This window comes from Falco peregrinus, chromosome 10, assembly GCF_023634155.1.
Source record: "Falco peregrinus isolate bFalPer1 chromosome 10, bFalPer1.pri, whole genome shotgun sequence".
Taxonomy (NCBI): domain Eukaryota; kingdom Metazoa; phylum Chordata; class Aves; order Falconiformes; family Falconidae; genus Falco; species Falco peregrinus.
The window spans coordinates 17,594,589-17,622,414 of record NC_073730.1 but is presented as its reverse complement, the minus strand read 5'-3'; the positions used below and the strand labels follow the sequence as shown (position 1 = coordinate 17,622,414).

Here is a 27,826-nt window from a genome sequence, read left to right as displayed (position 1 = left end):
CGCGGCGCCCGGGCCAATCGCCGCGCGCCGTGGCCGCCCCGTCGCGCGCAGGTCCCGCCTTGCCTCGTTGTGGTGGAAGGCGCCATTGAGAGAAGCCGGAGCCGCCGCGGCCGCCAGCCGTCCGGGGGAGCAGGGCCCGCCGCCGCCGCCGCCATGGACTACGGGGAAGGTGAGGGCGCACCCCCAGAGCGAGGGTAGGGCCCGGCCGCCGCCACCGTTGCCGCCGCGAGGCCCGGCCGCGTCTCAAAATGGCAGCGGCCGCTTTGTTCCGCGCAGGACGGAGTCCCCTTCATCCACTTCCTCGTCCTCCTCCCCGCCGCCCCTCCCGGGTCGGGGGAGCTGCGGCGGCGGCGGCCGGCGGCGGGAGGGCTGCTGCGCGGGAGGAGGGCCCTCCCGGGGGGCGGCGCGGGCGGGCGGGCGGCGCGGGCGGGGGCGGCCCTCCGCGGGGCGAGGCGCCCTGGGGCGCGGGGCGAGCGGGGGGCGAGGGGGAGGCGGCGGGCGGGGGCGGCGCGGGCAGGAACGGGGGGAGCTCGGGGCAAGCTCCGTGAGGGGGTCGTGTCAGGAGACTGGAGATCCGACAGGAGAGAGAGCCGCCTCTTGTTGCGGCTCCCTGTCTCTCCCCTCCAGCTCTTGCTAAGCACTAAGTCATTCTCACTGACCCATCCTCTCCAGCTGAAGACAGAGATTGGAGATTCCCAGATACCCCCATGCATTGTGGTGTGAACATGCCCAGTGGGTCAGTCTCAGGTATGAGCTATAAATACGTCTAACCTGTAAAAAAAGAGTTGGGGCTGAACAGTCACTGTTGACAAAAACAAAAAACAATCGGGTTATTAAAAGTACGTAACATGGTTTGACTGCACATGTTGTTTTCTGGAGGAGTTGTAACTGGCTGGGAGTGAGACTTGATTTTCATCTTGGGCATGTCAACATGAACTCATGCACGTTCCAAATCAAAATTGTGAGATCGAGGAATGGGGATGGGTGGGGGTGGGGAATACAGACTTTTCTTATGATGATGCTTTTTGCATAAATCAATATTTTGTTTTCTTATGGACTACTGTATTTGATTCTTGCTACTATTGAAAAGAAGGAGGATGTTTCCTCCTTTTATACAGACATGGAAAGAAACAACCTGGAACTGCTTGATTTTTTTTAAGTTTACTTTAACAGTTTGGGAAGGAATATAGGAAGCATATAAAGTAAATGTGATACAGCAAAAGGTAGCTCTTGTTTTTACGCTATCAAAAATACCACATACAACAAAATACATACAACAAAAAGGAATGCACATAATTTTGTAAGATGATTAAGGTTATGAGTTTAGTAAGACTCAAGAAATGACTCGACCTATCTTGCCAGCATGCCAGTACTAAAAGGATGTTAATGTAAAAACTTTACCATAAACTGTGCCCAGGCTTCATTTACAGATGTCATCAAGTAAGTGTCTGCTGTTGGGTCTCTTGATACTCTTGCTGGCTGTTACAGGGAAATAACACATTGGATTACAGAGAGATCTTTGATTGCAGTATGATCATTTTTATGATACATTCCTTGAGTCTTAGCTTTTTTTGCTGATTATATTATTTTGCATTTATCTTTCTTCATAGTAAGATAAGTAAAGCTGTGACCCTGTTTTTTAGCCTTCTGTGTTGATTCCTAATTAAATGTCCTTTAGAATATTAGTAGAAAAGGTTCTTAATTGGCGGTTTTAAGCATTACTGGAATATTCGCTGTAGCCGTTAACCAGAACCTGCTTTTCTGCTATCAGATGACAGTAGTATTAAAGTGAATCCAGGCTCATCCTATGGGAAGTAACCAATGAAATGTATGTTGTACAATTAGATTGTTCCTTTCATGTACCTCTGTAATAATAGTTTTCACTGTGATAATTAAGCTTTCTATTATTCATTATTACTTAACAAGTTTAATTATGATGTCTGCAGCTTGAAACATTTAATGTTAAAGTTTATGCATTGTATATACCTTAGTAAGGCATGCATAAAGCTTTGTCTTACCCCATGATGTACAGTGGGCTAAAGACTGTTTTGTAGGGGTCCAGTAGATGGCAACAGAGGATGGATGTTGGGAGTTTTCATCTTTTCCCAGTTTTGAGTTCTTGGCAAGGCTCTTCTGGTTGGCAGCTTAACCAGTGTGAAGTACTTCTCATTGGATGATTGATGACCACTGTAATTCTGCCACTGTTTCTTGCTCATAACTTGGTTTGAGACAGAAGTGATATGGCCTGTAGAATAAATTCTGTTAATACTATTAACAAATGTGTTACTAACTGTTCTTGTTAATATTTTGTTTACTGTAACTTGCCCGTTTAATCTGGAAGGGGAAGCGTCTTCTGCTGCTGTTCCTAAAATTCAACTGCATTGTTAGATTGGTTCCTTGTTTTGCATGGGACTCAATGGTGTGTTAAAATTTCTGTATCTAATAGCAAGGTTGTGATCTTAAAGCAGGCATAGTGTTATGAAAAATCTAATGTACCTGGAAAAAGTGTTGCTTACTCCATTACACAATGGATTCTTAAGCTGCTTGTAGTCGCTGTGGATTATGAATTTCAAACATAGGGAAATTTAGCTTCTTTCAAGCTGGTACTTGTGTTTTTCTTATTGTTTAAAGGTTATTTTTATTTTACTGAAGTTTATTTTATTTTCCTGTATTTATTACTGTAAGATCTTTCTCATTTTTCTAGCCTTTTCATATGCTCCACATGGATAACATTGTTGAAAGTGATTTCATTTCTTTGTGCTGTGAATAATGATTTCAATGTTCTCTGATCTTAAGCTTTTTCTTTTAAATGGAGCCCTTTATACCAAGGGATTCTGAGTCCTATCTGCTACGTATTTAACTTCCTAGTTCTTTTCCTAAGGAAAACTTGATTTTTCTTTGCTGGCTATTGAGCTATATTTTGCAGCCATTTTAAATGATCTCTCCACCAGATCTGTTGTGGGTGTTTTTTTTAATCTGAAGGAATACATATACATTAACATTTTAATTTGTAAATTGAACTTGTCTTTTAGTGTCCCGTTCTTTTTTTTTTTTTTTTTTTTATTTAGAGGTAATACATTTTTCCCCCTCTGATGCAGCTATTCTCCTGTCTCCGCTACCCCAGTAGACTTGCGTATAATCTAGAAATACAGAGTGGGATTGTTCTTTGCAGTTCTGTTTCCATACTTAAATTCCACAGCTCGTTAATCCACACTGTATTTATGCAAGAGGTTGCAGATCCAAAACCTGATTTATTCCTTCAACAAACTCTTTGTTTCAGATGCTTTGTCAGTGCTTTCATCAGTGCAGAAATTTAGTCTTTAATTTTTAAACTTTAGGAGCAAATATGAGCTGCTGCTGCTTTTTTTTTCCCTTTTTCACTCTGTAGTATTCATAGATAATGCAAATAAAATATTTTGTCAAAGGTTTCTTTGACAAACAGTTACTATTTAAACTTAAATGAAGTACTACACTTCTGAATTTGCAGTTTGAGATGCTTCAGTACAATTCCTGGTGGTGTTTCTCTGGTGCTTAAGCACATGTTCTCTTAGTATGTGGAACAATTTCACATTTAGTCTGAATAGTTTGCACAGACAGGCAACTTCTGTTTATCTCTGCCAGTGGTAACAGCCAGAGCTAATGTAACAGTGAATGGGGAGTAGGCTACAGGCAGAGGGAATGGTTCTGTGCAGGTACAGCTCTTTTAGTGCTCCATGTCCATCTGTCTTGCTTTAGTTAGAAGAAGAGCCAGTAGTGTGAAAGAGGCCAGTGTGAATGGATTTTGATGTCTGCAGTTGTGACATTTGTCAACTAATAAGCTATTTACCTTGAGATTGTGATAACTAAAGCTGTGTGAGCGATTATTATTCAGGTATTAGATTCAGAAGTTGAAATCCTTTTAGGTCACCAAAGTGAATATTTACTGTATTATATCTTGTATGTTTTTCCCCTTTTTAGGATAAAGCCTATCTGGAGCACAGACTTTCAGAGTAAAGAAAAGCTTAATGCCTGAAGAAATACTATACTTCCTAATTTGAATGCAGTATGTTTGTCAGGCTCTGAGGTGTAAATATCTGTAAAACTTTGGTAAAGTTTGCAGCTGACAAAATGAACCAGGAGGCCAGTGGTTGGAATGATAGGCTTGGCTGCTCAGCAGTCTGGAACAGTTAATGAAGTAGTTGGAAGGAGATCATAAATCACCTTCATTAGGTCAGGTCAAAGATGTGTCTGTCCCACCTCACCAGTATCTTGTATGTTGCTGTCCGTTTGGAGATGTGGAAGGAATAGTACAAGTACTTGTTCAGTATATTTATATGCTTTTTCTGGTTTGCAGCTTGGGAACTTTCTGAACCAGAGACATAGCCTTTGTGTTCCACATCCTTTGAATTTGTCAGTAGATTTCTCCAGTTTCTTTCTTAAATCCATGCACATCTTTTTCTTGACACAGAGCACTTCCAGGACTCAAGTATCTGTTTTGTGAAAAAGATCCAGTTAATTTTGTAGCTTGTTATTTTTGTTTCATTTGCTACCTCCAGTTTTTTGTAGTAGAAAATCATGCAAGTGATCATCCCTCTTTGCTTCTTTATATCTCTTGTATCCCCTATTAAACCTTTTCAAAAGTGAGTGTATTATGATGTAGGTAAATGCAGTGAAGTGAGTCTGGAAAGGACAAGTAAGTTGTTCACTGTTAGGGAGAAGGTGATGATGTCCTAAAGGCAGTGATTTGAGGGTTTGGGCACTGGCATAGCTCTTGCAGTAAGACTGCTGGTGTTTGGTAACACGAAGTGTGGATGAGTAAGGAGAGTGAGCAAAAGTGGATGTCAGAAGTTCTTGTGTGGTTGTAGAACATAATTCTAGAAGTATTTGCTTTCCTGCTGAAAATTTTAGACTAAAAACTTATTTTGCAACTATGCTTCAAACCATTTTTTGGAAGAGTCCTTCTCTGTGAATGTTTTTGTATTTTTCCTACTAGCTAACTTCTGGCATTTGGACAACACTGATCACTACCTACTACACTACAACAGAATTGGATTGCAGTGGCAGGGAGCTTGATAGTATGTTGTGTTCTTCCTTGTTGAATGATGTGATTCATCTCTTCAACTCTTCACCAAATTACTTTTGTGCATCTCAGAGTCTGTAGATAATAGGGAGCAGGTGAAACTATGGTAGATTATTGGGTGCTTTTAGGTTAGATATTTTTTTCTATATAGTTTTCTATATAGTTTCTATATAGTTTTCAGAATGTCAGTCTTTTGATTAGATATACTGTATTTAAAAAAACAAAACCTAACAACACCTTGGATTTGAGATTGACTGTGAGATCATCTAACCTTAATTTTTGTGCAACTGAATTTATTTTATTGGCTACTTTACGCTTTTTACTGGCCTGCACCACTGGATTTGGTGATAGATCATTCAGTCACACCAGAGACAAATACTGGATGTTTCTATTGGAAAGCTTAGCCATTTCTTTAAAGAGTAACTTTTTGCAGTTTAAGTTGATGCTGTGTGATGCTACGTGACTAGTATTTTGAAAAGCTTTTTTTTGTGCTTTGCTGTAGAATCTTTATTATATGTTCAGAACATGGAAAGAGGTGCAGTGTGACTTCTCTTGTTCGAAGTTTTTTTTATTTCAGAAGTACCTACAATCATTAGAATAAAAAAAACCCAGCAGGAGATCTTCATTTCTTGGAGTATCTATTCAGGCATGCTAAGAACATCTGTGTAAAAGTGATACAGCCAGCTCAGTACCATTTGCAGAATTGTTGTTGTTGACAGATTAAGAAAGTGAATTGCAATGGCTGCCTGGTGCTAACAGGAAGCAGGTACAAACAGTATATATATATACTTTAGTATATATACTTATTTTCATCACTACAGTTATTTCCATGAAATGATATGCACAGAGAATTACTATGTTTCTTTAAACAGGAGAATTTCTTACAACTTCAAGTGAGCTTATTGTCCTGTTGTCTTCTGGAAAAGTCAGTGGTTTACACTTGGAGATTTTGAAATGGATAAAATACTCTCTCTTGTCAGAGTGGACAAGTCTTTGTGTGGTTTTATTTTAATCCTTCATGTGTTCACTGTGTTTTCCTTCTCTGTTACCTTTTCTGTGAGGCTTGACTTGCCAGGCTTTCTTTGTATTGTCCAGAAGTTAGTGTTGGTTGGTACCGGGAAGCAGCTTTTGTCATTAGGCTGCCAGTAAAGTGCAAATTGTGTATGTTGCAAGAAGACAGCGAATCATATTCGTTATGCAGATCTATGACACTGTTTCAGTGCTTTGAATTTGAGTGGGTTATTTAACCAGAACTTTTACGTAGGACTTCCAGTGTTGAGGAAGAAATTAGTTCTTTTGCCAGACTTCAGTTCAAGATACAAAGATATCACAAAGTGTCATCAGCTCAGCTATGAAATACCAACATCTTACTGCAGTTAGCAGGCTGCAGCTCAGTGGTGATTTCGATAAATTTTTGGCTAGATGGGAGAAAATTATTTTGTTTGACTGTAGTCTATATACAGAATCTGCACTGCAGCATGACAGCTTGTAACCTTGACCCAGGGTGTCTGTCAGTGTGAGTGAATATTTTTGAGGGGCTGGATAGAGAAAGCAGATGCCTGTGAGCTGTGTGTATTATTAAAGGGTGGGAAGTGGCCTTAATTCTCCACTAACTTCTGACATATTCTACATCAGTCTTCTCCATTTAATTCTCTTAATTTAACTTGCGTCTGAATTCCAGCTGATGGAACAATAATGCTGAGTTATCCAGTACTGGGGAAAAAAATATGAACTTGATTTCAGTTAAGAGGTGCTCAGATGATGGCAAAGACACTGCTTCCCTAAGCAGAATGTCAAAATTGGTTTGCAGCTGGCAGTTGCAAAATAGTTTAAGCACTGTGGCAAAGAGTAAACCTTTTACTTAAGATTTTTAACTAGATTACTTAATAAGACTTCTTGCTTGCTTTCTTTATAAACATTTCTCTGCTCTTTTTTTAGACATGGACCGTGATTATGGGCATGGAGGCTATGGTGGCCCACGATCCATGGACTCTTACCTTAACCAATCCTATGGGATGGAGAGTCATGGAGGTGGAGGCGGAGGAGGTGGTGGTGGTGGTAACAGGTAAAATAATCCTTCAGTTGTCCCAAGAATTGATCAAACCCAGTTTAAGTTTAAATAATTCTGTCTTCTAACTTAAGTGTTCCTGAGGCATGTTGTTACGATTTTGTATGAACACTTTTGTTCTGAGTCTTCATGTTTGATAAATACTGGCAAATACTAAACTGTAAGAGCTAGATTCTTATAATAATCAGCATTTTTATGGAAAAGTTTGATAGTGAAACAGTGCGCCTTCGAATGAAACTGGAAAAAGTGTTTATTTTTCAGTAATGGCTAGCAATTTGCAGCTGATTGGCCTGACATACCATTTCTGACATAGCAGACTAGACCTAACTGGTTTAGTGCCTTAGACCGAATCTATCAACATTCCGTTTTCAAGGAACATTTAGGGTCTGTGTTCTTTGGTTTGAATGTGCAGTGCTCAAATGATCTTGGTATTGAATCTGAAAGTCATGTCCAGATTATTTCATTGGCAGGTACTGATTACACTTAAAACTGTGTGCATGTTCTGGGCTGCTTTGTAAGATGGATTGGTCTAAAAATAAAAATTCTGATGCAGTGGTCTTAAAGTTGTGTATTTAATGCTAGGGTACTACTACTGTTGCTCTTTCAGATAAAAACAGTAGGGAGCAGCTGATTTGATTTAGGTTTTAATATTGTATTCAAAGAAGCATGCTTTTCAGAGTAGCGATTCTATCTTGGAGGAAACAAAATGTGAAGAAAATTTAGATAATTGATGGTTTTCTTGTGTGCGCCCTTGAATTCTTGTCTGGCTGTGGCCAGACTACTGTATGATTCTTGTCTGTAGTCACTGTGGTGCCACTGGGCAAGGACAATGCTAAGTAGGGAGGCTGGAGAAGTGTTGTGTTTTGCTGCACGGTTCTGTTAAACACTTTATAATTTGTTTAATGATGAACATTAAGATTGACTTAAAAGTCTGAGCAGAGATTCAGGAATGAGCTGTACCTACCATATAGTAATCTGCATATGATTGAGGTTGAATGACTACTTGAACACCGAAATGTCTCTTGCCATGTAACGTTAATATTGTGCATGGGCTCTTTCTGTAGATAGTGTCATTTTCTGTGTATCGTTGGGTCTTCTGAGACTAACATCCTTTAAAATGAAGGCATTCAGTTTACTGTAGATACAGCCAGTAGTTTGAGTCTGTTCTAGTTTATATTTTATCTGTCAAGGGGTTGCCTTTCCCAACTCCTGCTGAATCACCTTATTCTAACCCTGCAGGGACACTAATGTGTTTCCCTTCCAAGTGGTTACAAATACTGATGATTTCTAGCCTGAAACCCTTGCCCCACCCTGCCCCTGGCAAAGCAAACTCTTGGTAAATAACTAAAGATTTCAGAAAGACTTCAGCTCCTTGTTACTCTACTCTGAAATTGCGAGGACTGTTTTTGTGTCCACTGTGCATGCACTGGGTAGACTTTCAAAATCCTGAGTTGCTAGACTTAACAGTCTGCAAGTGAAAGATGGATATACTGAAGATCATGAACTCTTTGGGAGACAGAATTTAAAAGGGAGAAAATTTCCAAAAAGTACAAATGTGGATGGAAGAGCACCTGTGTTTTTCCTTTAAAATTAGAACCGTGGGGTGTTTAAGACTCACAACTGTACCACTAAAAAAAAGATCTTTCTTTTTTTCTCCTCAGTTCAGAACTAAGCCGCCTTTTAACTGCTGTTTAACTGTTAGAATATGAGGGCATGATTTTGAAGAAAGGAGAGTTTGACTAGCCTATGAATGTCTGCAGGTGATGATTTTTGTGAGACTAGGGCTGGGCTCTAATGATGTTTTAGTAAATAACTTGCTGAAAATTTTAAGTAAACAAAGTTCAGGCATACTGAACTTTAGAATTGTTTGTAGCAAAACTGGCTCAGATAGCTTTCTATCTGGTCATAGTGTGATTTGCCCAGCCCTAATCAAGATTAAACAATAACACAACTGTTCGGACCAGTACAGTAATAAATTGATTTTAGTTGATAAATGTCAACTGATAACTTGTCTTTTGAAATGTATAACATTAGTAAGCTTACTTTTTTTTCTCCTCACTGTGCAACTTTTCCAGGTTTGGACCTTATGAGTCTTACGACTCCGGGTCTTCTCTGGGTGGGCGAGATCTGTACAGATCTGGCTATGGTTATAATGAACCCGAACAAAGCCGCTTCGGAGGTAGTTATGGTGGTCGATTTGACAACTCCTACCGGAATAGCCTTGACTCTTTCGGAGGTAGAAACCAGGGCGGGTCTAGCTGGGAAGCACCTTACTCCCGTTCAAAATTGAGGCCTGGGTTTATGGAGGACAGAGGAAGAGAGAGTTACTCTTCCTACAGCAGTTTTTCTTCACCCCATATGAAGCCTGCACCTGTAGGCTCTCGGGGGAGAGGAACGCCTGCTTATCCTGAAAGTGGATTTGGAAGCAGAAACTATGATGCTTTTGGAGGACCATCAACAGGCAGAGGCCGAGGCCGAGGAGTAAGTACAGAATCTTTTCAGATTCTTTTCACTAGACACTCTTTTAAACCCTTTCAAGACCACTGCTTTAAAATGAATGCACTGTTCAGTACAGTGTGGGTTTTTTGTCCAAGCAAACTATCATGGTTTGACAATGTTGTTTACCCCCTTGAACCTGTCTTCAAGTAGTACCCAGTCCCTCTTTCTGTCGAAAGTAATGAGTAATAGAGGACTAGTTGATAAGGTTTGTTAAATCTCTCCTTTTGTTTGAAAGGTGAAGATAAAAGTAATAGGTTTGGTCTAAAAGGGGTTAAAAGGACTTGCATTTTTCCTTGTAAACACTAGCATCTTTGCTGCTGGTGGGGGAAGTCTTGAATATTGTAAAAGTTTAATTCAAAGTCTTTTGAAGTTTTGAGTAGGTTAAAGGTGCAATGTATAAGCAAAAAATAAAACACAGGCTGTGAATGCTAGAGTAGTTTTTGTTTCCTGTAAAGGTAAAAGTTTAGCTAATTCTTCAATATGTTGAACACGTGCTTTATCAAACATCAAGTCTTCTTTTAAACTTAATTCTTGCTCTGACTTGTGTGTTGGAAGGGTGATGGGGAGGAAATGGCAAAGATGGGTGGTTAGCAGTTACAGTGATTCTTTTTCAAAATTAAAGTATGGTTAAAGGGGCATCATCAACTTAAAATCAGGTCCTTTCACAGAATTGAGGTTAATTTCCAGATAGTGTGCCTAGTCGTGTCACCCGCATTGATTTTGTTTTGAGGACTTACGTTCCCACTCCTTTCCAGGGGACTCCTTTCCAGTGTAGGATGTAAAAACTGTATGTCCAAGAAACAGCAGGATTAACTGTACATAAAATAGTGGATCACACTTCAGAGAAGTAATGCTTGATGTTAAATGAGCTAGGGAAAAGAAATGCAAAAGAGAATAAAAAAATCCTGACAGAAGTACTAACTTTAGGTTGATGGTGTCCCTTTATCTTGGTTTTATAATCCCAATTCTGATTATGTTTTTTTTTTTTTAAGCATGAAGAGTTCATTGAACATTTTTCTGCCTGTGCCTCTAGGTGTAACTTATTTTAAAATTAAGTGTGCCATATTTCTTTGGGAAGCAATTGGTTAATATTAACCCATACAACTTGTTTGTAGCTTGAAGCGTAGAGGAAGATTATTTTTTACTGGGTCTTTTAAATGCCTAATTGTGTGGTGGTTTTGTTCCAGAAAGTCTACTTTGCAGCATTCTTGAGTACTATAGTTGCCGTATACAAATTTTAGCTCAGACTTGCACATGGCTGCTAGCTGGCATGTGGCATGGTATGAGAAATAGAATCTAATCTTTGTTTCTCTGCTTGTGAGCTGAAAGCGTTAGGTTCTTAACTTTGGATGCTGTCCTTTCAGAACTCCTTTAGATCTGAAAGTTTTGTGCAGTTACAACCAAGTAGCCTTATTTCTTTTTTGTTTTGCTTTGGTTTTGAAATTTCTCTTTTTGGTCTTTCATGTGATAAAGGAGAATGTAAAGGCTAAACTACTTACCATATGTAAAATGCATTGCACCTTTAATAGATAGACTGTTTAAAAAAAAAAAAAAGTACTTGAAATTATCCCAGTGCATACTTCATGTCAAATTTATGTGCGTACAGTGTAAATGTACATGCTAGGTGGTTCTGTAACTGTCTCGACTAAATAAATTAACATGGAAATCTTGTGCATGGACTTCTGGTTAAGAAAAGTGCCTGTTTTGGTACATTCTGTGTGTCATTTGAAATTCACTTAAGAAAAAGAAAGTCATACTTCTCACAAAGTACTTTAAAGTTATTTTTATGTTCTTTTAATTTTGGTAGTGTAATACTAATTCTCTTCTCATGGCAATACAAATATTTCTGCTTATCCAAGTCACCCATCCAGTCAGTGGGCTCTCCTTTGCCCTTTATTAATCAAGCAGTTGAGTTAATATTTAGTAGTATGTTAGTGCTTTCGAAAATACTGCAGCTACCTAAATTCTCCCTCTTTAGATTACTCATTTATTCCATGCCTTCAGAGAGGTAACTTAGAAATCATAGCAAGGTTGCCTTTCAACTGAATTTTCATTCCTACTGCTGCCATGTTTTTGTAGCACTCCCTCCAGGCCCAACTTTTAAATTCTGGATTTGTTGAATTCTGTAGAAAGATAGGTAAAAGAAAGAATGAGCTTCCTTTAGTTAATCTTTATTCCACACTGGACAACCTTCTTTATTCATTTTTCGAGTCTCTGCTAATAATTTGGTATGAAGAAGCTTTTTTTTTTTTTTGCCTTTTTGTTGTTGTTGGGTTTTTTAATTTTTATAAATGACTGCTGCCTAAAGTGTCAAAAAACTGCTTTGGTTAGCTCTGTTTTTTCCCAGAGGGAGAAGTCATTCATCATCTAGAGAATCTGAAGAGAGGAGCCAAGATGTTAGGCTGAGATACGAACTCTGATAGACATGTTCATTGTCTGGACAATGGTTCTGAATAAGCAGAAACACCGTTTGTACATATGTATTCATTCTACTGGACAAACACCCACAAAGCCATTGCACAACACAACATCAAACTGGGAGCTTAAATTTCCCTTGCATTTTGCTCTAGGACACAGATTTTACTTAGTTCACAGTTTTATTGTACCAAGTAATTGTTTCATTTCTATTGATTTGATATACTAATACATTTCTCTTGATTTTACAAATTTTCAGCATATGGGAGACTTTGGAGGAATGCACAGACCTGGAATTGTTGTTGACTATCATAACAAACCCAGTCCTGCAGCAGTTGCTGCAAGAGGAATAAAAAGAAAAATGATACCACAGCCATATAACAAACCTGGCGGGACATTTATCAAGAAACCCAAAATGACAAAACCTATTTTGAAGCTGAGCCAGAAAAAATCACCTAGTAAGTAACAAGTGCCAAAATTCTTAAGTTAAAATTAATGTTGGTTTTTTATTCATTAGGAATTACTTGGGTTTAATATTCAGGAAGAGGGCTGTATGTGCTGTTTTGTAATTCTTCATTTTCTACCTTAGAAGTACTCCACAACAGGTTTTATGAATTTACTCTTCTAACTCTTGTACTGCAAAGATAATGTGCTGAAGGAAATTGACTATTTTGATGTGTTTAAATATCTACTGCTGAAGACAGTTTCATTCAGACTTTATAATGATACTTCCTGGAGGCAGATTTCTACCACTGAAATTCATTTCAGATCTCGGGTTGCCTTAAGTGACAATGCCTGACAAATATTAACATAAGCCCTTGCATGAGCCTGGGTCCTGCTGTCCAATTACTTTGATGGATATAAATAGTAGTGTATCAACTGCAACAGCTAAAATAAAGGCATAAGGTGTGGGTGAAGTGGAGAGGGAAAGAAGGCAAACAGAAAACAGTGAAAATTGTTACAGAATAATTTATGAAAGGCAGAGAGAGATTGCTCCTTTGTGTAAATGAAATGCCATAATGAAGAGAAGAACTGGAAATAGGACAGATAAACCGGAAATATAAATTTCAAAGTATTAGTGGTGCTTGGTTTGTTCAGCTTCCCTAAAGATATCCTACAACTATAATAATTTTGATATTGCAGGCAAAGCTGGAGAACAAAAATCACTAATGAGGTGAATAAATTACTTGCTTGGAGGGAATGTAAACTTGAATATTAAATATTAAGAATGGCATTTACATCAGTCAAATTTTCTAGGCTTTGTGCTTGTAATTTCCTCGGTAATTCAGATCTACAGTGTTTTATATAGTTTGGTTTCACATTGCACCTGAAAAATGCTTAAAATTACTTTAGCTCAGTGCTTGTAAGGTAAATGCCCAGTCAGACTTGGCAGAAAATTCCACGTGAAAATTTTATTTTTGATTTTGTAATTCTAATTATATTGCTGTGTATTGCAAAACTATTCCTTTAACTTTGAGTACTATAAAAATTTCAGGCACTGGGTGTATAGGACATGTTCCTCTGGCTTTTGCATAGGGAGCGTTACTGCTGGACTCGCCAGCTTTGTTGTGATGAAATGGGTCTGTAAAATACACATCCAGGTATATCAGACTACTTATTCTTTCGGTACTTTTGTAGATTCTCCTTTTCTAAACTACCTTCAGACAGAGCACTTATAGTTTATTATCTCTTCCCCTTCACTGATTTCCACAATCCAAGGACCAATGTACTACATAATACTGAAGTTACTTTAAGAAGTGAAGTAGATAGCATCTGCTAGAATGCACTTTTTATCCAACCTGTCCTGTTGCTCAGACTGGGGGAAAGAAACTGCTGGGTGGCTTAACACAGTTTTCAGAAGCTTGAACTGAAAGATGCTTTAAGCAGTATCATGTAGTTTAAAACTAAAAAGCAGGTGACGACAGAAAATTGGATGCAATTGGTATACAATGTAAGCATGAAAATACATCTCAATTGTATTGCCCTTTCAGTCTTGGCTTTCTTGTTTTTGTGGAGTTTTCTTCTAGAAGACTGTTTAGTTTATATTCCGAAGGATAAGTGATTTTGCATCTAGTATTAGAAAAATATGTTAAATTGTAGATGTAGACTGCCCTGGCTGCATAACAGGCAGGCTTTTTTTTTTTTTTTTCCTAAATGCCTTACTGCCTTAAAATCAACAGCACTTCTGCGTTACTTATTTCTTCCTCGTTTTATTTTTATAGACATGAAATCATCTTTCCAGGATTCTACTATAGAGGTAAAGATTCCCAGCACTGAAAAATGTTTGTGATTCTTTCAGAAGTTTGCACAGTATGCCTTAAGACAAAAAATTATTAAGCTAAAGGGCTTAAGTTTTGGAATTTTTTCTAAATGTAATATAAAACTGTCTTATTTTGGTGACAGTCTGAAATCTTTACTGGCTTTGAGTGAAAGATTTATAGCTTGTGCAGATAGCCTAGAAAATTAATTTTAAGGTGTATTTGTAGGCTCTACCTGTTCTTGCATTGCACAGAGAGCTGTCATATGAGCACGTCTCATGTTGTCATAGGTAGTCTGCTTGAATCTATACACCTCTGACCTGCTTGGGTGGGTTGAGAAATTAAGTACAAAATGACAGGGAGATTATTAGACAACAGTGAGGAAGAGTGGGTAAGATACAAGACACATCAAGGAGAGGGTAAGTAAAAAAAGAACCAGTGTTAACAGGTGTTGTGTGATAGGGTACAAAGATTAGTTCCCACCTACAGAAAGATCAGTTGCAACAATATGTAAGAGTGTGATTAGTAAACTAAGCTAATCCTGGTTCCTGTGTTGAAAAACGGGAATGTTTTCCTTATTTTTGAGTGGATGTATTGATGTATTCTCAACTAAATATTTAAAAGTCTGAATTGAAAGTCAGAGTGTTTATGTAGAAGACAGGATTGTGATTGTGAAACTAATTCACAGAGACTTTAAAGGAGGAATGTATAGGTTGAAGTGTTTGTATGCTGAGTCTAACTATATACTCAATTGGCTTTCTTCCATTTTCATATTGGATAAAAATGGCAAATATCAGATTCTTGGAAAGAATTTGCACTGTCTTTTTCTGGTTTTAGAATGGCATTGTTTTGTTGGGGCTTTTTTCTTAGAAAATTTATGGCTTTGACTTTATTAGGAAATTGAAGTGGACACAAGTGGTGCAGTTGTTATATATGAAGACTTTACAAGAGATGCTTATGATCTTGGCTATCAGACTTTCGGAGGTAAGTTGCTTTGTCAGGTAAGGTGTTGTAGGTATTGTGTTTGTGTGACTTTGAATAGATTTAGTAAGTTGGTATGTGTGACCTCTAATTGAGTAGCATGACTTTTTCCTCCTCCTGCCCCAACAGTTCCTAAATTAGGCCATGAAGAAGATTGTAACATCTATCCATCACTTGTTTTGTTCTTTACATGCTTATTTTCTCTCTGCTTTCTGATCATCTCTGTATGTTGTTGTTTGACTTGCTTTATTTTTGTGAAACTGATGTAAATAGTCTTCTGTACTTACAGCCATTCCATTGCTTAAATGTTGTTTATCCCATCGGTTCCTCACCCATATCCTACTATTTATCCCACTAGCTGATCAACCTCACCCTTAAATCCTAGGTGAGTCACTTCTATAAAAGTGGATTTGGTTAACTTGGAGAGCTCATCTCAAGAATATTAGGTATATTTCATGTGCAGTCTTAATGGAATAGGTTAATTATTAGCTTACATAAAATCAGTTAAAGTGCATATTAACTTTAGTGATTTCAAACATATACACAAAGAAATCCAGTGTTAAGGCTGAAATTATTTTTAGTCCCCTTCCCTTGTGGATGGCCTGATTGTGCATGTAGTTTAATCTGATGGTAAGGAGTGCTGGAAATTTACAGCCAACTGATTAGTTTCTTTTCTTGAAATAGTAGTAATTTAAAATTTTTTTTTTTACTAATTATGTGGGTTTTTTTCATTTTTAGAAGTTTGACTAAGTGCACTTAAAAGTGGGAGCCCCACTGGGGATTCCCAGTTCATATGTAGATTCAAGACTTCCATTGCCTGGCTTGTAACAGGATGGGCACTTGTGTTTGTGAGCTTGAGAGGCAAGAGCAGGCTGTTTCACTCTGTTACAGTGTCATACCAGATTATTTTTACAGCAGTAAAACACTAACAGAATTGCCTCTGTGGGTGGGTAGTTGTTTCTTGATTATTTTTTTTAATTCAATTTAAAAACTTTTGGATAGAGTTTTTTTTCCTCCCTGGATCAGAGTAATTTTTGAAACTATTACAAAATAAAAAACCTTGGGTTAATCAGGAATGAAGTGTAAGCTGCTAGTCAGTGGAAATGTTTTCAGTACTCAGTGATGCTTCTAGAGTCACAGAGCTTTTCGCAGGTCTTTCTATTTTTTTTTCCTTCTTTTTTTCCTGTACATTCCTTTCTGTTGCTGTTTAGATGGAGGCTGGCCTCTCCTAAGGTTGAACTGCAACAGAAAACTAAGTGATCCTTTTTTTATTTTTATGATCTATAACTACTCACTGAGTAATACTCTAGTTGTTTCCCTTTGTCCATGGGCTTTTAAAGCAGGCATAGCAAAGGCGAACGTAAGTACAATTACACAAAAAGTCAAAATGTCCTTAGAAGTCACTAATGTTGCAAAACTCATTTCCTGACATTTGTTTGAAATCTTACATGCCAGGTGATAATTTAATGATATTTGTCTTTGAAGGTTTGGTTGGGTTTTTGTTGTGTGGTGGTTGTTTCCTACCCCATTCACCCAGCTGGCTCTTCTTTCAGTGGTTTTTCTTTAGCTGAGAATCTTTGGATCACTTTTCTGTGAAATCAAGCGAAGTCTAGTGAAAATTAATAAAGTTGTTGAAGATCAGGTTGGATACTGCACCTTAATGAAACTCTGCATAGTCTCCTTTGTGAAAACTTCTGGGCTTGGAAACTGCCTTCTCAGTGGAAGAGAATGACTTTAGATAATTTCTTTTTATGTAAGGGCATTGTAGCTATGGTGTTCTAAAACCATGGAGAGTTTTAAATTATGTGTTTCTCCCCAGTACCCTTTCCTGGTCAGTCACTTGAAGAGGCCTTTAATAACTAGGCACAGGAGGGTAGGGTTTGCTTTAACTCTGAATTTCCTTTCTTTTATGAATGTAATCTAGAGTGTAACCCCTTAACTACTAAGTTTGCGTTGTTGGAAGCAAATGTTTAAATTGGTTGTCTTTAGAGGAGGCAAACAAAGCAAAACTTTTGTGGCATTTAAATAAGTTGTTGAACCATTTTGATATAGAATCATTCTCTGCATTTTGAGGTATTTGTGAAGGAGACAGGGAAGACAGATACTTTTACTGGAGTGGAGTGGAGTTTTTTTGGTTTGTTTGTTTTTAATGTGATATTTTAATATCCTCCTATTGTATGTTAAGATGGCAAAGGAGAAGTTAAAAGTGAGGAAGAAGAAAAGCGGCGAATTGAGGCCAGAAGAGAGAAGCAAAGGCGTAGAAGGGAAAAAAACAGTGAAAAATACGGTGATGGATACAGGTTTGTTATAACTTCTGTCTTGTGCGCAGTGTTCTTTTTCCCCTTTATCCTTCTGTAAGAATAGGTCATTATCAGTCCAAAAGGGTTTTCAGGAAATTTTAGGAAAATAAAATGCAATGTAGAAATGAGCAAAAACCTGACCCAAACAAACAAAAAACCCTCAGACTAAAACAGAGCACCCAAATCTTGTGGCTTAGAAGACTGAATATTTCACTGGCCCTCTGCTGTGTCAGAAAATACAGTTTCCTAACCCCTTCTCTCCCACAAGTGCATTAGTGCACACTTGAGAAGCAGCTTAGAATGGCACTGCTTTTGAAGTATGTACTTCAGTTAAATATGTATTTCATGCCGATTTAATAAGCTGTTAGAAATTAACTTTATTCTGGTTTTATATGTATGGTAAGTGATTTTGTAGCAAAACCAGGTAGATAGTTCTGTAACTTTTCTGAGTCTTGTCACGGCCAAGCAGGCTAGTGGCCATCACCATACAAGACTGTTCTATGTCACTGCAGTATAAGGTCGTAGCATTACTGCCTTTTCCTTACTGTACTGAGGAGGCCATATTTCCTTATAAAGATTACATAGGTTTTGTATGGAAAATGAGCTTTAAATGAACTCTTTTGACTATTTGTAGTTAGGAAATCATGGAGTGACTTGCTTATGAGAGCTACTACAAAAAGTGACACAAACTAGAGAGCTGTGGTAGATATACTCACAGAATAATGTGGCTTTTAAATGGCTAGCTTCTGATATCAGCAATTTTCATGTTCTGCACAGATAATTCATTACTTGGACTGGCCTGATTTGTATTTGGTTCTTGTAGCAGTTACCCTTTTAATATACTGGATTATTTTTTTTTTCCACTTAGGCTGCTATAAGGAATGCTTTTCCCGTTCCTTTTCCAAATAGGTTTGTCAAGTCCTCATCGTTTTGAGGAGAGAGAGAGAAGAATGTTTTCTTTAATAGTAATATTGTTTAATGTATTTCTCTTAATAGAATGGCATTTACTTGCTCATTTTGCAAATTTCGAACATTTGAAGAAAAAGAAATTGAGGCACATCTGGAGAGTGCAGCTCACCAGGAAACATTGGATCATATCCAGAAGCAAACCAAATTTGACAAAGTAGTGATGGAATTCCTTCATGTAAGGCAACTGGTTTTTGAGCTATATAATACTTTTACATTAGAGTGTAGTTAACAATTTACCATGTATCTTCAAAATATGCTTAATTTATCATTGTCACTCCTTTTGCAGATGACTTGGCACAGCACATATTGCTAAAAATTGAAGCAAATTCAGAGTCTGTAAAGCAGTGTTACTTTTACAATTAAAAGTAGTGCCTTAAGAAGTAACAGCAATTAATTGCTATGTATTACTGAGCTATCCTGAGTAATATTGTAAGTACAGGTTCCTATTGGGATATCAACAGCTGTACATCAAATGTTACAGGTTTTGGGTTTTTTGATTCTCTGTAGGAGTGTATGGTGAATAAATTCAAGAAGACAGCTATGCGTAAGCAACAGACAAGTAACCAAACAGAAAATGCTCAAGCTGCTGAAAAAGATATAATGGAAGGTGAGTAATGCTTTTTATATGAAAGTGCATACTGTGGAGCTCTGCTTGCCCTGTTCTCCTATCATTCCTCTTCAGATCTGATAAAATGTTTGAATTAAAATTATGAGTTTTCATACCTTTCCTGTACCTGGTTGGAATTTCTTGCTTCATTTCTGTTAAAATGTGGAACATGAGCACAGTGGGAGATAGCAAACCATATTTATGTTCGTTGTCCTGATAGCCTTGTTGGAAAGTAAGATAGCATTGTGCTAAGTACTTGACAACTGCTAAAAGCTACTTAAAAATGGATATAGCTAACATCTTAACCATCTCCCAAATTCTTTTTGTGTACTTTCCATAAGTACTGGAGGACCCGTATGCCTTTATTATCAGAGTGTGCTGTTGGCAAGCTAATACTTAAAATTGCAAGAACTGCATTCATGCTCTTCCTGGTGGTGAGGGGAGGCAAGGAAAGAAATTAGTTGTTCTTATAAGGGGTAAAGTAAATCCAGCTGCTTTGGTGAAGCTTTGGTTCTTGTATCAAAATGTGTATTAAGGATATTGGTTATTGTTGTTTTTAAATAGATGACATTTGTGTACATTAACTAGTTCAGTTCGATAGTACAATCATTTTTATTTCCTTCTGTTTAGGCAGGTAGGTGTTCATATATCATAACCTCAGACAGCAAACATAATTGCCTGGGTCTCATACATAGTCTGTGGAGGGAAAGAGTTGGAATATCCAAGTGAAGAGCCTTCCTCCTTCAGCACTTTGCCTTCAGAAAGCCTAATTTTGGTGCCCAAATTTGGGTGAATATTCCCCTGTGGTTCAGTTTGACGTGTTTACAGTTCTAGTTTTTCTGGTATTAAACGACCAGTCCCCTTTCCTACTTCCCTAGAATAACATGCTTTGTCTTAGTGATTTGTTGCATCTTCTTTGGCAGGGGTTACTGCTGATGACCATATGATGAAAGTTGAGACTGTTCACTGCAGTGCTTGCAGTGTGTATGTTCCTGCATTACACAGTTCTGTTCAGCAGCACTTAAAATCTCCTGACCACACAAAAGGAAAACAAGTAAGATATGTCATATTATTTAAAAAAACCCAAACAAAACGGAAGCCCAAGCATAATTAATGGTAGATGACAAGTCCTATGGTACTTGGTGCAAGTAATTTCTGAGTTCTTGTTGGTATTACTTGTTCTCTAGAAAGCTATAATGTCCTTATTAAAATTTGTAAACGTAATGTCTTGTGAAGTAGCTAGCACTTAAGCACCCCCAGTTAATGAAATGTTGGTGTGCTTAATAGCTGACAGTAGTAAGTCCTGAGAAGGTTACTGGGAATGACTTTTTATTTTATGGGATTTTTTTTAAACATCATTAAGTGCTGGAAAGGTTTTGTTACTCAGATTGCAAAACTTAATACTTACGTTTCTAGCAAGGTAACAATCCTGGTATCTTTTTTTGCTTGGCTGTTAACTTTTTAATTTGAAGAAAAGTGAGACCAGTTCAGAATTAGCAGTACACACTTGTTAAGTTTGGTAGAAGGGTTGAAAGAGTAGCATGGATGAAAAAAAAAATCACAGTTGTCATAGTAAGCAAGTAATGTTTTGTTTGTATGTGAGCTTCTGTGATTGTGGAATATCACGGAATAGTTAGGGTTGGAAGGGACCTTTTAAAGGTCATCTAGTCCAATCCTCCTTCAATGGGCAGGGACATCTTCAACAGTATGTTAGGCTGTGGTGGAAAAGCATGGATGTTATCTGTAGATTAAAACAGGTAACTGTGGTTGTAGATAGGTGCATGGTTGTAGTTTGTTATGTGAGCAAGATGTGAATGTATCTTTTGGTCAAGGTAAAGCAACAAACTAAGTTTCTTTACAGAAACGGACCATTAATTCAAGTTTGTGTGATGATTGTAATAACTATGTGATGATTATTCACTGTAAAATCTGTTTCCCAGGCCTACAGAGAGCAAATAAAAAGGGAGAGTGTTCTTACTGCCACCAGTATCTTGAATAATCCTATAGTCAAGGCACGGTATGAGCTGTATGTGAAGGTAAGATGCAAATGGGAAAAAGGTAGTCTGTAATAGTTGCTATACCACTATAATAGTTGCTATATATTTTCTCCATGCTCTTGGAGTGTAACCTCGGTGCTGTCTTCTGCTTCTGCCTTCTAGGCAGCTCACAGATTGAATATACTTTTAACATATTTTGCCATTCTCAGATAACTTTGCTGAAAAACTTGCCACCTTCAGATTTAGTAGCTTTTGGCTTTCGTTTACCATTTCTTTTTAGTAAATTTTTAATTAGATGCCCTTACGAAAAAAATAATCGAGCTTTAGGAAAGCATCTGCAGTGTCTTTTAAATGAGCACAAAACACTTGAGTCGGTGTGTATGTTTAGGAGCGAAGGCTCCAGTGTGTGGTGCACACTACTCTGCTACTTTTTATTCCATAGAATTTCTAGAATTTATGGCAACATACAGAAAACGAAAGCTTATGACAGTAGTTGTGATCAGGCAATTTAAAAGCCTTGGCAGCCTGTGTTACAGATGCGTGGCCCGAGAAATGTTATGTGAAATCATTTTGGCAAAATGTGGATGTTTTTTCTGCCAGGCCAATGAAGTGACTTTTTCTGTAGTACCATTGTTAGCTATTCCTGGTAGTCACTTTTAATTGATTGATTATTTTTTTTCTCTTCTGTTACACTGCTTGATTTCTCTGCGCATATTGGGAAGCTTGGTTTTTTTATCTGTAGCCTAGAAGATGTGCATTTCCCTAATTCAACCTTATTTGGGATAGCTTTTCTTTCTGTTGAGGCCAGTACTGCCTTTTAGAACCACACCCTGCTGAGGGTAATGGTCCTCCATCTCTCTACCACAACTGGTATTTAGGACCCACCTGCCACCATTGTGGTTTTGAGTGAAAAGTTCTGCTTCAGTAAATTTGACTGCCCCTTGAAGCTACTGAGTAACTGCTTGGTAGATGACAATTTAATGTAATTTGGGTTGATTGGCTAGCTGACACTGCAGCAGGTGATCAGTTTTGAGAATATTAGCTGCGTGTTGCATTGTCTAAGACTTTTTTTCAAGGTTAAAGGCTCTAGTTAATGTTTGACTGAAAATGAGGGAGTAGATAGTCACTTCTGGTCTGGAGTGAACTAACTGATAAGCAGTAACAGCTCTTGTCTTACTTGGGACACCTTGACCATTTCTTTTGGGTAAAAATTCTCTGTGACTTACTCCTCTACCAAATGCTTAATGGAAAATGTCTTTTGCCCTTTTGATTTTATTTTTTTTCAGCTAGAGACAGCTCCACAGGTTGTTCACTATATGTGTAAAAGGAGAGAAAGCAAATGGATGCATCCTTTTTAAACAAACTTACAGCTTCAAATATGTCATTCTACAATCAGTTTCTTTAACTACATGTTTTTAGTTTGCACTGTGAAAATGAAAGCAGAAAGAAAAAATTGGTTTTGGCTGTAAACATTTTCATGTTTAACCACTTAACTATGAGGTCAGTTGTAGGTTTTCAAATTTCACTGCAGAATCTTCAAGAAATGAATACAAACTTGGTAGTATTTACCTGTACCCGCTAAATAAGTATGTGTATTTTAACTTGAGTCTTTCAGCTAGTTTTGTGAGCTTGAACACATTGACTATAGAAAGGGTGTAAAGGTTAAATCACCCCTGGTAATTTTCACTGAGTTAAGTGATTTTTTTTAATTATATTTTTTTTAATATGGTAAAGGTGTCTGTGGTGTCCACTGAAAATGGAAGGATCTATATGGAGTTAGCCTAAGATAATCCCTCATGTGTTGTGTGTGTGGTTTTTTCATTTGTTTCAAGACATTTGCAATTAATGTCCCAGCTCCATGGAAGACAGCTTCGGTAAATTAGGTGATGCAGCTTTTAGAAGAGCTCCTGGTGTTTTTATAAAGGCTCTGATCTTTGTTACACTTCTGGTCAGTGACTATAGTTACAAACGGAAAGGAAAACACAAAGATCCAGATAGGTCTTGACAGTGGTTGCTAGTGCCATAGCAGATAATGAAAACAACAAGAATCATAATGGTGGAGAATAGCATTTCTTCAAGGTGGCCTTCTTAATTTACTAATGCGGCTTCCTTGGATCTTTTAGTATTGGAATTACTGTCACATGTACTGTTCCTCCAGTGTTCTACTGGACCCCAGCTGCTAGGACAATAATTTTTGCTATCATGTCTTCTGTCATGAAATGCTGCATCTGTTCACTGCTGCTTTGAAGCTGGTGTCTGCATTGTTGCAAACTTCATTTAGTTTCCAGAAAACTGCTGTATTAGAACCAAGGTTTCCAGTTGTCAAAACATGCATGTGATCTTATGATCCTAATGGTGCTGGTGACAGTCTTTTACACTGTCTTATTCCATGATTTTTTTTTTTCAATTCCTGTATTTGAAAACCAAGTACAGTGCTTAAATTAACAAGGTATGTTTGCATCCTACCCTTTGCATGCAAGGAACCTTTCCTTTACATATCTTGATATCTTCATTGTAGATATTTCAATCAAAGAACCTTGAAAGGATTGTTTCTTAGCTTGGCCATTTCTTTTAAAGAGCCCTCTGTTTCCCCAGTGTTGGTCTTGTGTCACATCCTTTTATGCTTCCAGTGTATTCTTTGTATGCTTTTTTAAAAAGTTCTTCATTCTTCCTTATTCCCCTACATCTGTATTATGGAGGGAAGCAGGGGGGAATCTACTACAAGCCACCTGCTGGCCGCTCTGAAACAATCATCTTGGAAATGTTATGAACCTGCAGCAAGTCCCTTTATACTGAGGAAAAAAGACCACCTTGTTTCTCAGGCAAAAAGTTACCACTTGATGAAGTCATGACTATCTCTTAATTTTGGACCATTTAGAACTTCCTAGATAGAATGATGTCTGTGATTAAAACATGCTGGGATGTTGCTCAAGAGAAGTGTCATAGAGGTTGACATTTTCTATCACTATATCCCAGGACTGTGTTCATGTGTATTAGTGAAGGCATTCTAAAGTTTACCAGTTAGATAGGCAGACTTCGGTATCTTTTTGAGTCAGGTTTGTGAGACCTGTTATAAACAGATAGGGAGCGTGGTTTCTGGGGACATTTGAATCCTGAAGCTTTGGTTGTAAACACCAGTTCACAGTCTTAAGGTTTCTCTGCAATTTAAATATTCTAGAGACAAGGAACCCAAAGAATGCATCTCTTGGGAATGAACTACTTACCTGCTTGTGTTTTTATGCTCTGTAGGCATCATAAAGTCTTTCTGCAGCAGTTCAATGGTGTGTCTGTGTTCTTGTTTTCTGGTTTTTTTTTGTTTTGTTTTTTAAAGCCATCTGGGAAGATGGGACCAGTGTGGCTGTCAAAATCAACTAGCATCAAAATTGGCTCTGCATGCTGTGCTGGATGCCTCTGATGCTACATCACTGGAAAAGAGCACAGTCGTTAGGATCTTCCCCTTGAGGGCAGTAACTTTTTCCTTGGCTTGAGAACTTGAAAAGTGCATTTTTCTCTGAAAAAAACAGTTGGAGAAAGCAACTTCAACTTTTTTTGTTATTATTGTATAGAAGTCTGTTCATCCAGAAGTAGTGTGCTGAATCCAGTTCTGCTAGGTTAGCCAGAAGCGACATACTGTCTCCATAGGAATGAAATGTAACAGTTTTCTGTAGCTTGTCCCCAAGAGTCGGGGACAGTCAGAAGCTGTCTGCAGGAGTGTAGAAGTAGTCCTTTCAGAAGTGCATTCTTTAGTTACGTTCCATAGTTATGCCTAGCCTAGACGTGAGAGGATTTTAGTCTTTCCTTTTATATCAGGCCTATAAAAGGGCTGATATCCTTGTGAGTCATATACAGAGGAAGGCTACCTTTTGATTTCTTTTGCTAGGAAACAATGCTCTCTATCAGGACATATGAAACTCTTAATATAGCTGTCTTCCCTCTGTAATGTCTATTGATGGTATTTGAAGCTTACCAGGTGGAGTGTTCTTAACTCTGTAATTAGCTTATTTCTGTCTGTCTTTGGAAATCCTTGTTCCTGTACCCAGATGATGGAAAATATTTGGCTGAACCTAAGGAAAATGGCACTGGAGCATTTACAGTAAGGTGGTCTCTTGCACTTGTCCAAAAAGGAAAATAGATGGATACAGTTTTGGGGAGTGGCACTAATTCTTGATGTTGGAATTGAATTGATTGGGCACTCGCTTTTCCCTGTGGTTTGCTTTTTGATGAAACTTTTTACTGAGCTAATAAGTATTTTTGGTATTTCTGTGTTGGGACACTTATACTAAACAGTAATAGTATGTAGGCAGTAATGAGATGTGGGGTTTTGCTGTGTTCACGGGGCTCAGATAAGTTATGATACCAGCTTTCTATGTGCTTGACCCTTGCCTGTGAGAATCTTCTTATAAAAAAAGTCAAACTTAGTATCTCAAAGAAGTTTAAATAGCTTATTCATGGGGTTTATATGTGGCAGCTGTGTCTTTGATTAGACTATGAGTTGACGGGGCTCAGCAGACATTACCATCTAGGTGCTGTAGACTGGCCATTATAAAGTGTATGCATGAAATTCTCCTGGGACTTGGAATAGCATGGCCTCAAAGAATTCTGCTTTCTTTGTGTTACTCTTTAAATATGAAGTTATGATTTTTCTTGATTTTTGAATAACAAGGAAGCCAAGTTTTTGTTTAGTGGCATTTGTTAAATGTTTTTATAGCTTTCTAATTTTTCAGTGTTTCATAGGCCACCTGGAAGACTTACCAGAAAAATGTAACGGAAGAAAAATATTTAAGCAAATAAGTACAGGAGGCCTAGAACTCCGTTTTTCTTTTGGATCATCTTTTAAATAATATTAAAATCATTATCTTAGTGTAGTTAGTGATCGGTGTCATATGCTCAGATCAGACTTGCTCTGTCAGATGCTTGAATGTGAAAGGAACTTTAGCAAAGAAACTGCTAATACTTCATGTTGTTATTCTTTATTGATTATACATAGTTCTTAAATTTCTGAAACAAGTGAAAGCTGAGGTATGTCTTGTACTGAACTACTATATGAAATAGAGAAAGTTTAAAACTAGAATGCTAATGTATTTAAAATACTGAGAAATCTAATAATTTCTCTAGATAAGCAATGGGGTGAATTTCAGACTAGTCAATATAATTCTAAATTGTTTTTTCATACACTGAAGAGTGTCTTTTTGGTAGAATTATTTGGAGTAAGTAAAGACTAAGTAAGGAAAAGCAGAACGAAACTCTGTTCAGATTTGGTTTTAATTGAGGAGAAAAAGGAAGTGGCTGTAGTTCTTAAAAACATATTGAAACTTAACCATGTAATTTTAACTTACTGAAGGTTGAAGTTAAACTGAAGTTTGTGTGTAGCATACTTGGACTTCTTCTCAGTGCCATTTCTACTTTCATGAAAAAATTTTATTTGAATCTTCATTTCCAGTGTGCATAAACTTTTAAAATCAAACCTGTTTTGATTTTATTGACAAAAAAATGGCACCCTATTAAAAAGCTGTATAAAACACCATAGCATTTCTTAGCGGCTGCCTTTTTAATTCACTGAAATTATGAGTATAATTTTATTTCATGTCTGAAATAAATATCAAAGTGTTTGTTTTCAATCTTCTGCTTCAGGGTGAAAATCCTTTTGAAATTAATGATCAGGCTCAGGAGCAGCAGGCAGAAGAGGAGGACAAAGCTGATGAACCAGCTGAGGGTGAGGAAGAAGAGGAGGAAGAAGAGGAAGAAGAAACTGAAGAACAGACTGATTTCACTTTAGACCACACTGAAGATAACTAAGTGCAAGAAAATGAAAATATATCAAGGGGGGGGAACAGCTTTTTATTTCTGCTCTAAAGTGGCTAAGACTTTTTAATAGTCTCAAATGAAATTGTTGAAGATTCCCCACCGTATGCATGCATTCCATTCCATGGAGAACTTGTTTATATAATTCCTCTGTGTTTCTGATTTTGTTTAAAATGAAATTAAGACTATTTTAGTTGAGCTTTTTATAGAAAACTGACTGTTAAAGCTGATTAAAACATTGTGTTGTATATTTTTTTAAGCATCCTATTTTTTTGGTGTGTGTATTGAAAGTTGGATATAATAATTTTTGGTCTAATCAATTGAAAAGAAAGGCGGGTCTGTGGGGTAAATATATTAAATGCTGTATGGCATAAGCTTATCATATTTACCTCTTAGTACAGAATGAGTAACTCCAAAAATTGTGCTGTTGAGTGTGGCTGTTTCGGGGACTGCATTGCACTCTGTATAATAGAGTATGTGTTATAATATGCCTTGTAGCTTTTTGTGATAAGATGTACCAGTTTGTAGCAATAAAACACTTAAGAAATGTTACTGTTTTTAAAGTGTCTATAGTTACGTATTTCAAGTATGTCCCTATGCTGACTACCAGATTGGTTTCAAATCAAATCTTGATTGATACTGTGATTTAATTTATTTAAAATTTGTAGTTGCATCTTAGTGATTAATGTTATTTATTGCTGATTTTTTGATGTATTCAGGCTCCACCTATCGGGACAGGTAAACGCTTTAGGATTCATAGTGTGCCTAGGGAAAGCATGCTTTCAGTATATTTATATGCTGTGCATTGTTGTCTCTTACACTTGGTTTTTCCACAATTACTTCTAGTGTAGCTTTTGACTACTGAGAACTG

General features: G+C 37.5%; 1 protein-coding gene across 2 annotated transcripts; it reads left to right on the top strand.

The window, feature by feature from the left end:
- Nucleotides 1–27,507, top strand: ZNF326 (zinc finger protein 326). 2 transcript variants are annotated; one of them, XM_055815034.1, is made up of 13 exons: nucleotides 1–169; nucleotides 673–747; nucleotides 6,998–7,124; nucleotides 9,203–9,608; nucleotides 12,301–12,499; nucleotides 14,264–14,298; nucleotides 15,196–15,283; nucleotides 17,466–17,580; nucleotides 18,577–18,724; nucleotides 19,057–19,156; nucleotides 20,080–20,210; nucleotides 21,097–21,192; nucleotides 26,785–27,507. In XM_055815034.1, exons 1-13 carry the CDS (start codon nucleotides 154–156, stop codon nucleotides 26,947–26,949), a joined length of 1,701 nt encoding a protein of 566 aa, XP_055671009.1. In that variant the 5' UTR covers nucleotides 1–153; the 3' UTR covers nucleotides 26,950–27,507. The 2 variants fall into 2 exon arrangements, with proteins under 2 accessions (XP_055671009.1, XP_055671010.1); XM_055815035.1 differs by lacking the exon at nucleotides 673–747.
- The last annotated feature ends 319 nt before the right edge of the window (nucleotides 27,508–27,826 follow it).

What these genes read in the sequence shown, in the direction of transcription:
- ZNF326 (XM_055815034.1), top strand. An exon ending in GCAGAGGCCGAGGCCGAGGA is followed by an intron (nt 9,609 to 12,300) that starts GTAAGTACAGAA and finishes ACAAATTTTCAG; the next exon opens with CATATGGGAGACTTTGGAGG. An exon ending in ACCACACAAAAGGAAAACAA is followed by an intron (nt 20,211 to 21,096) that starts GTAAGATATGTC and finishes TCTGTTTCCCAG; the next exon opens with GCCTACAGAGAGCAAATAAA.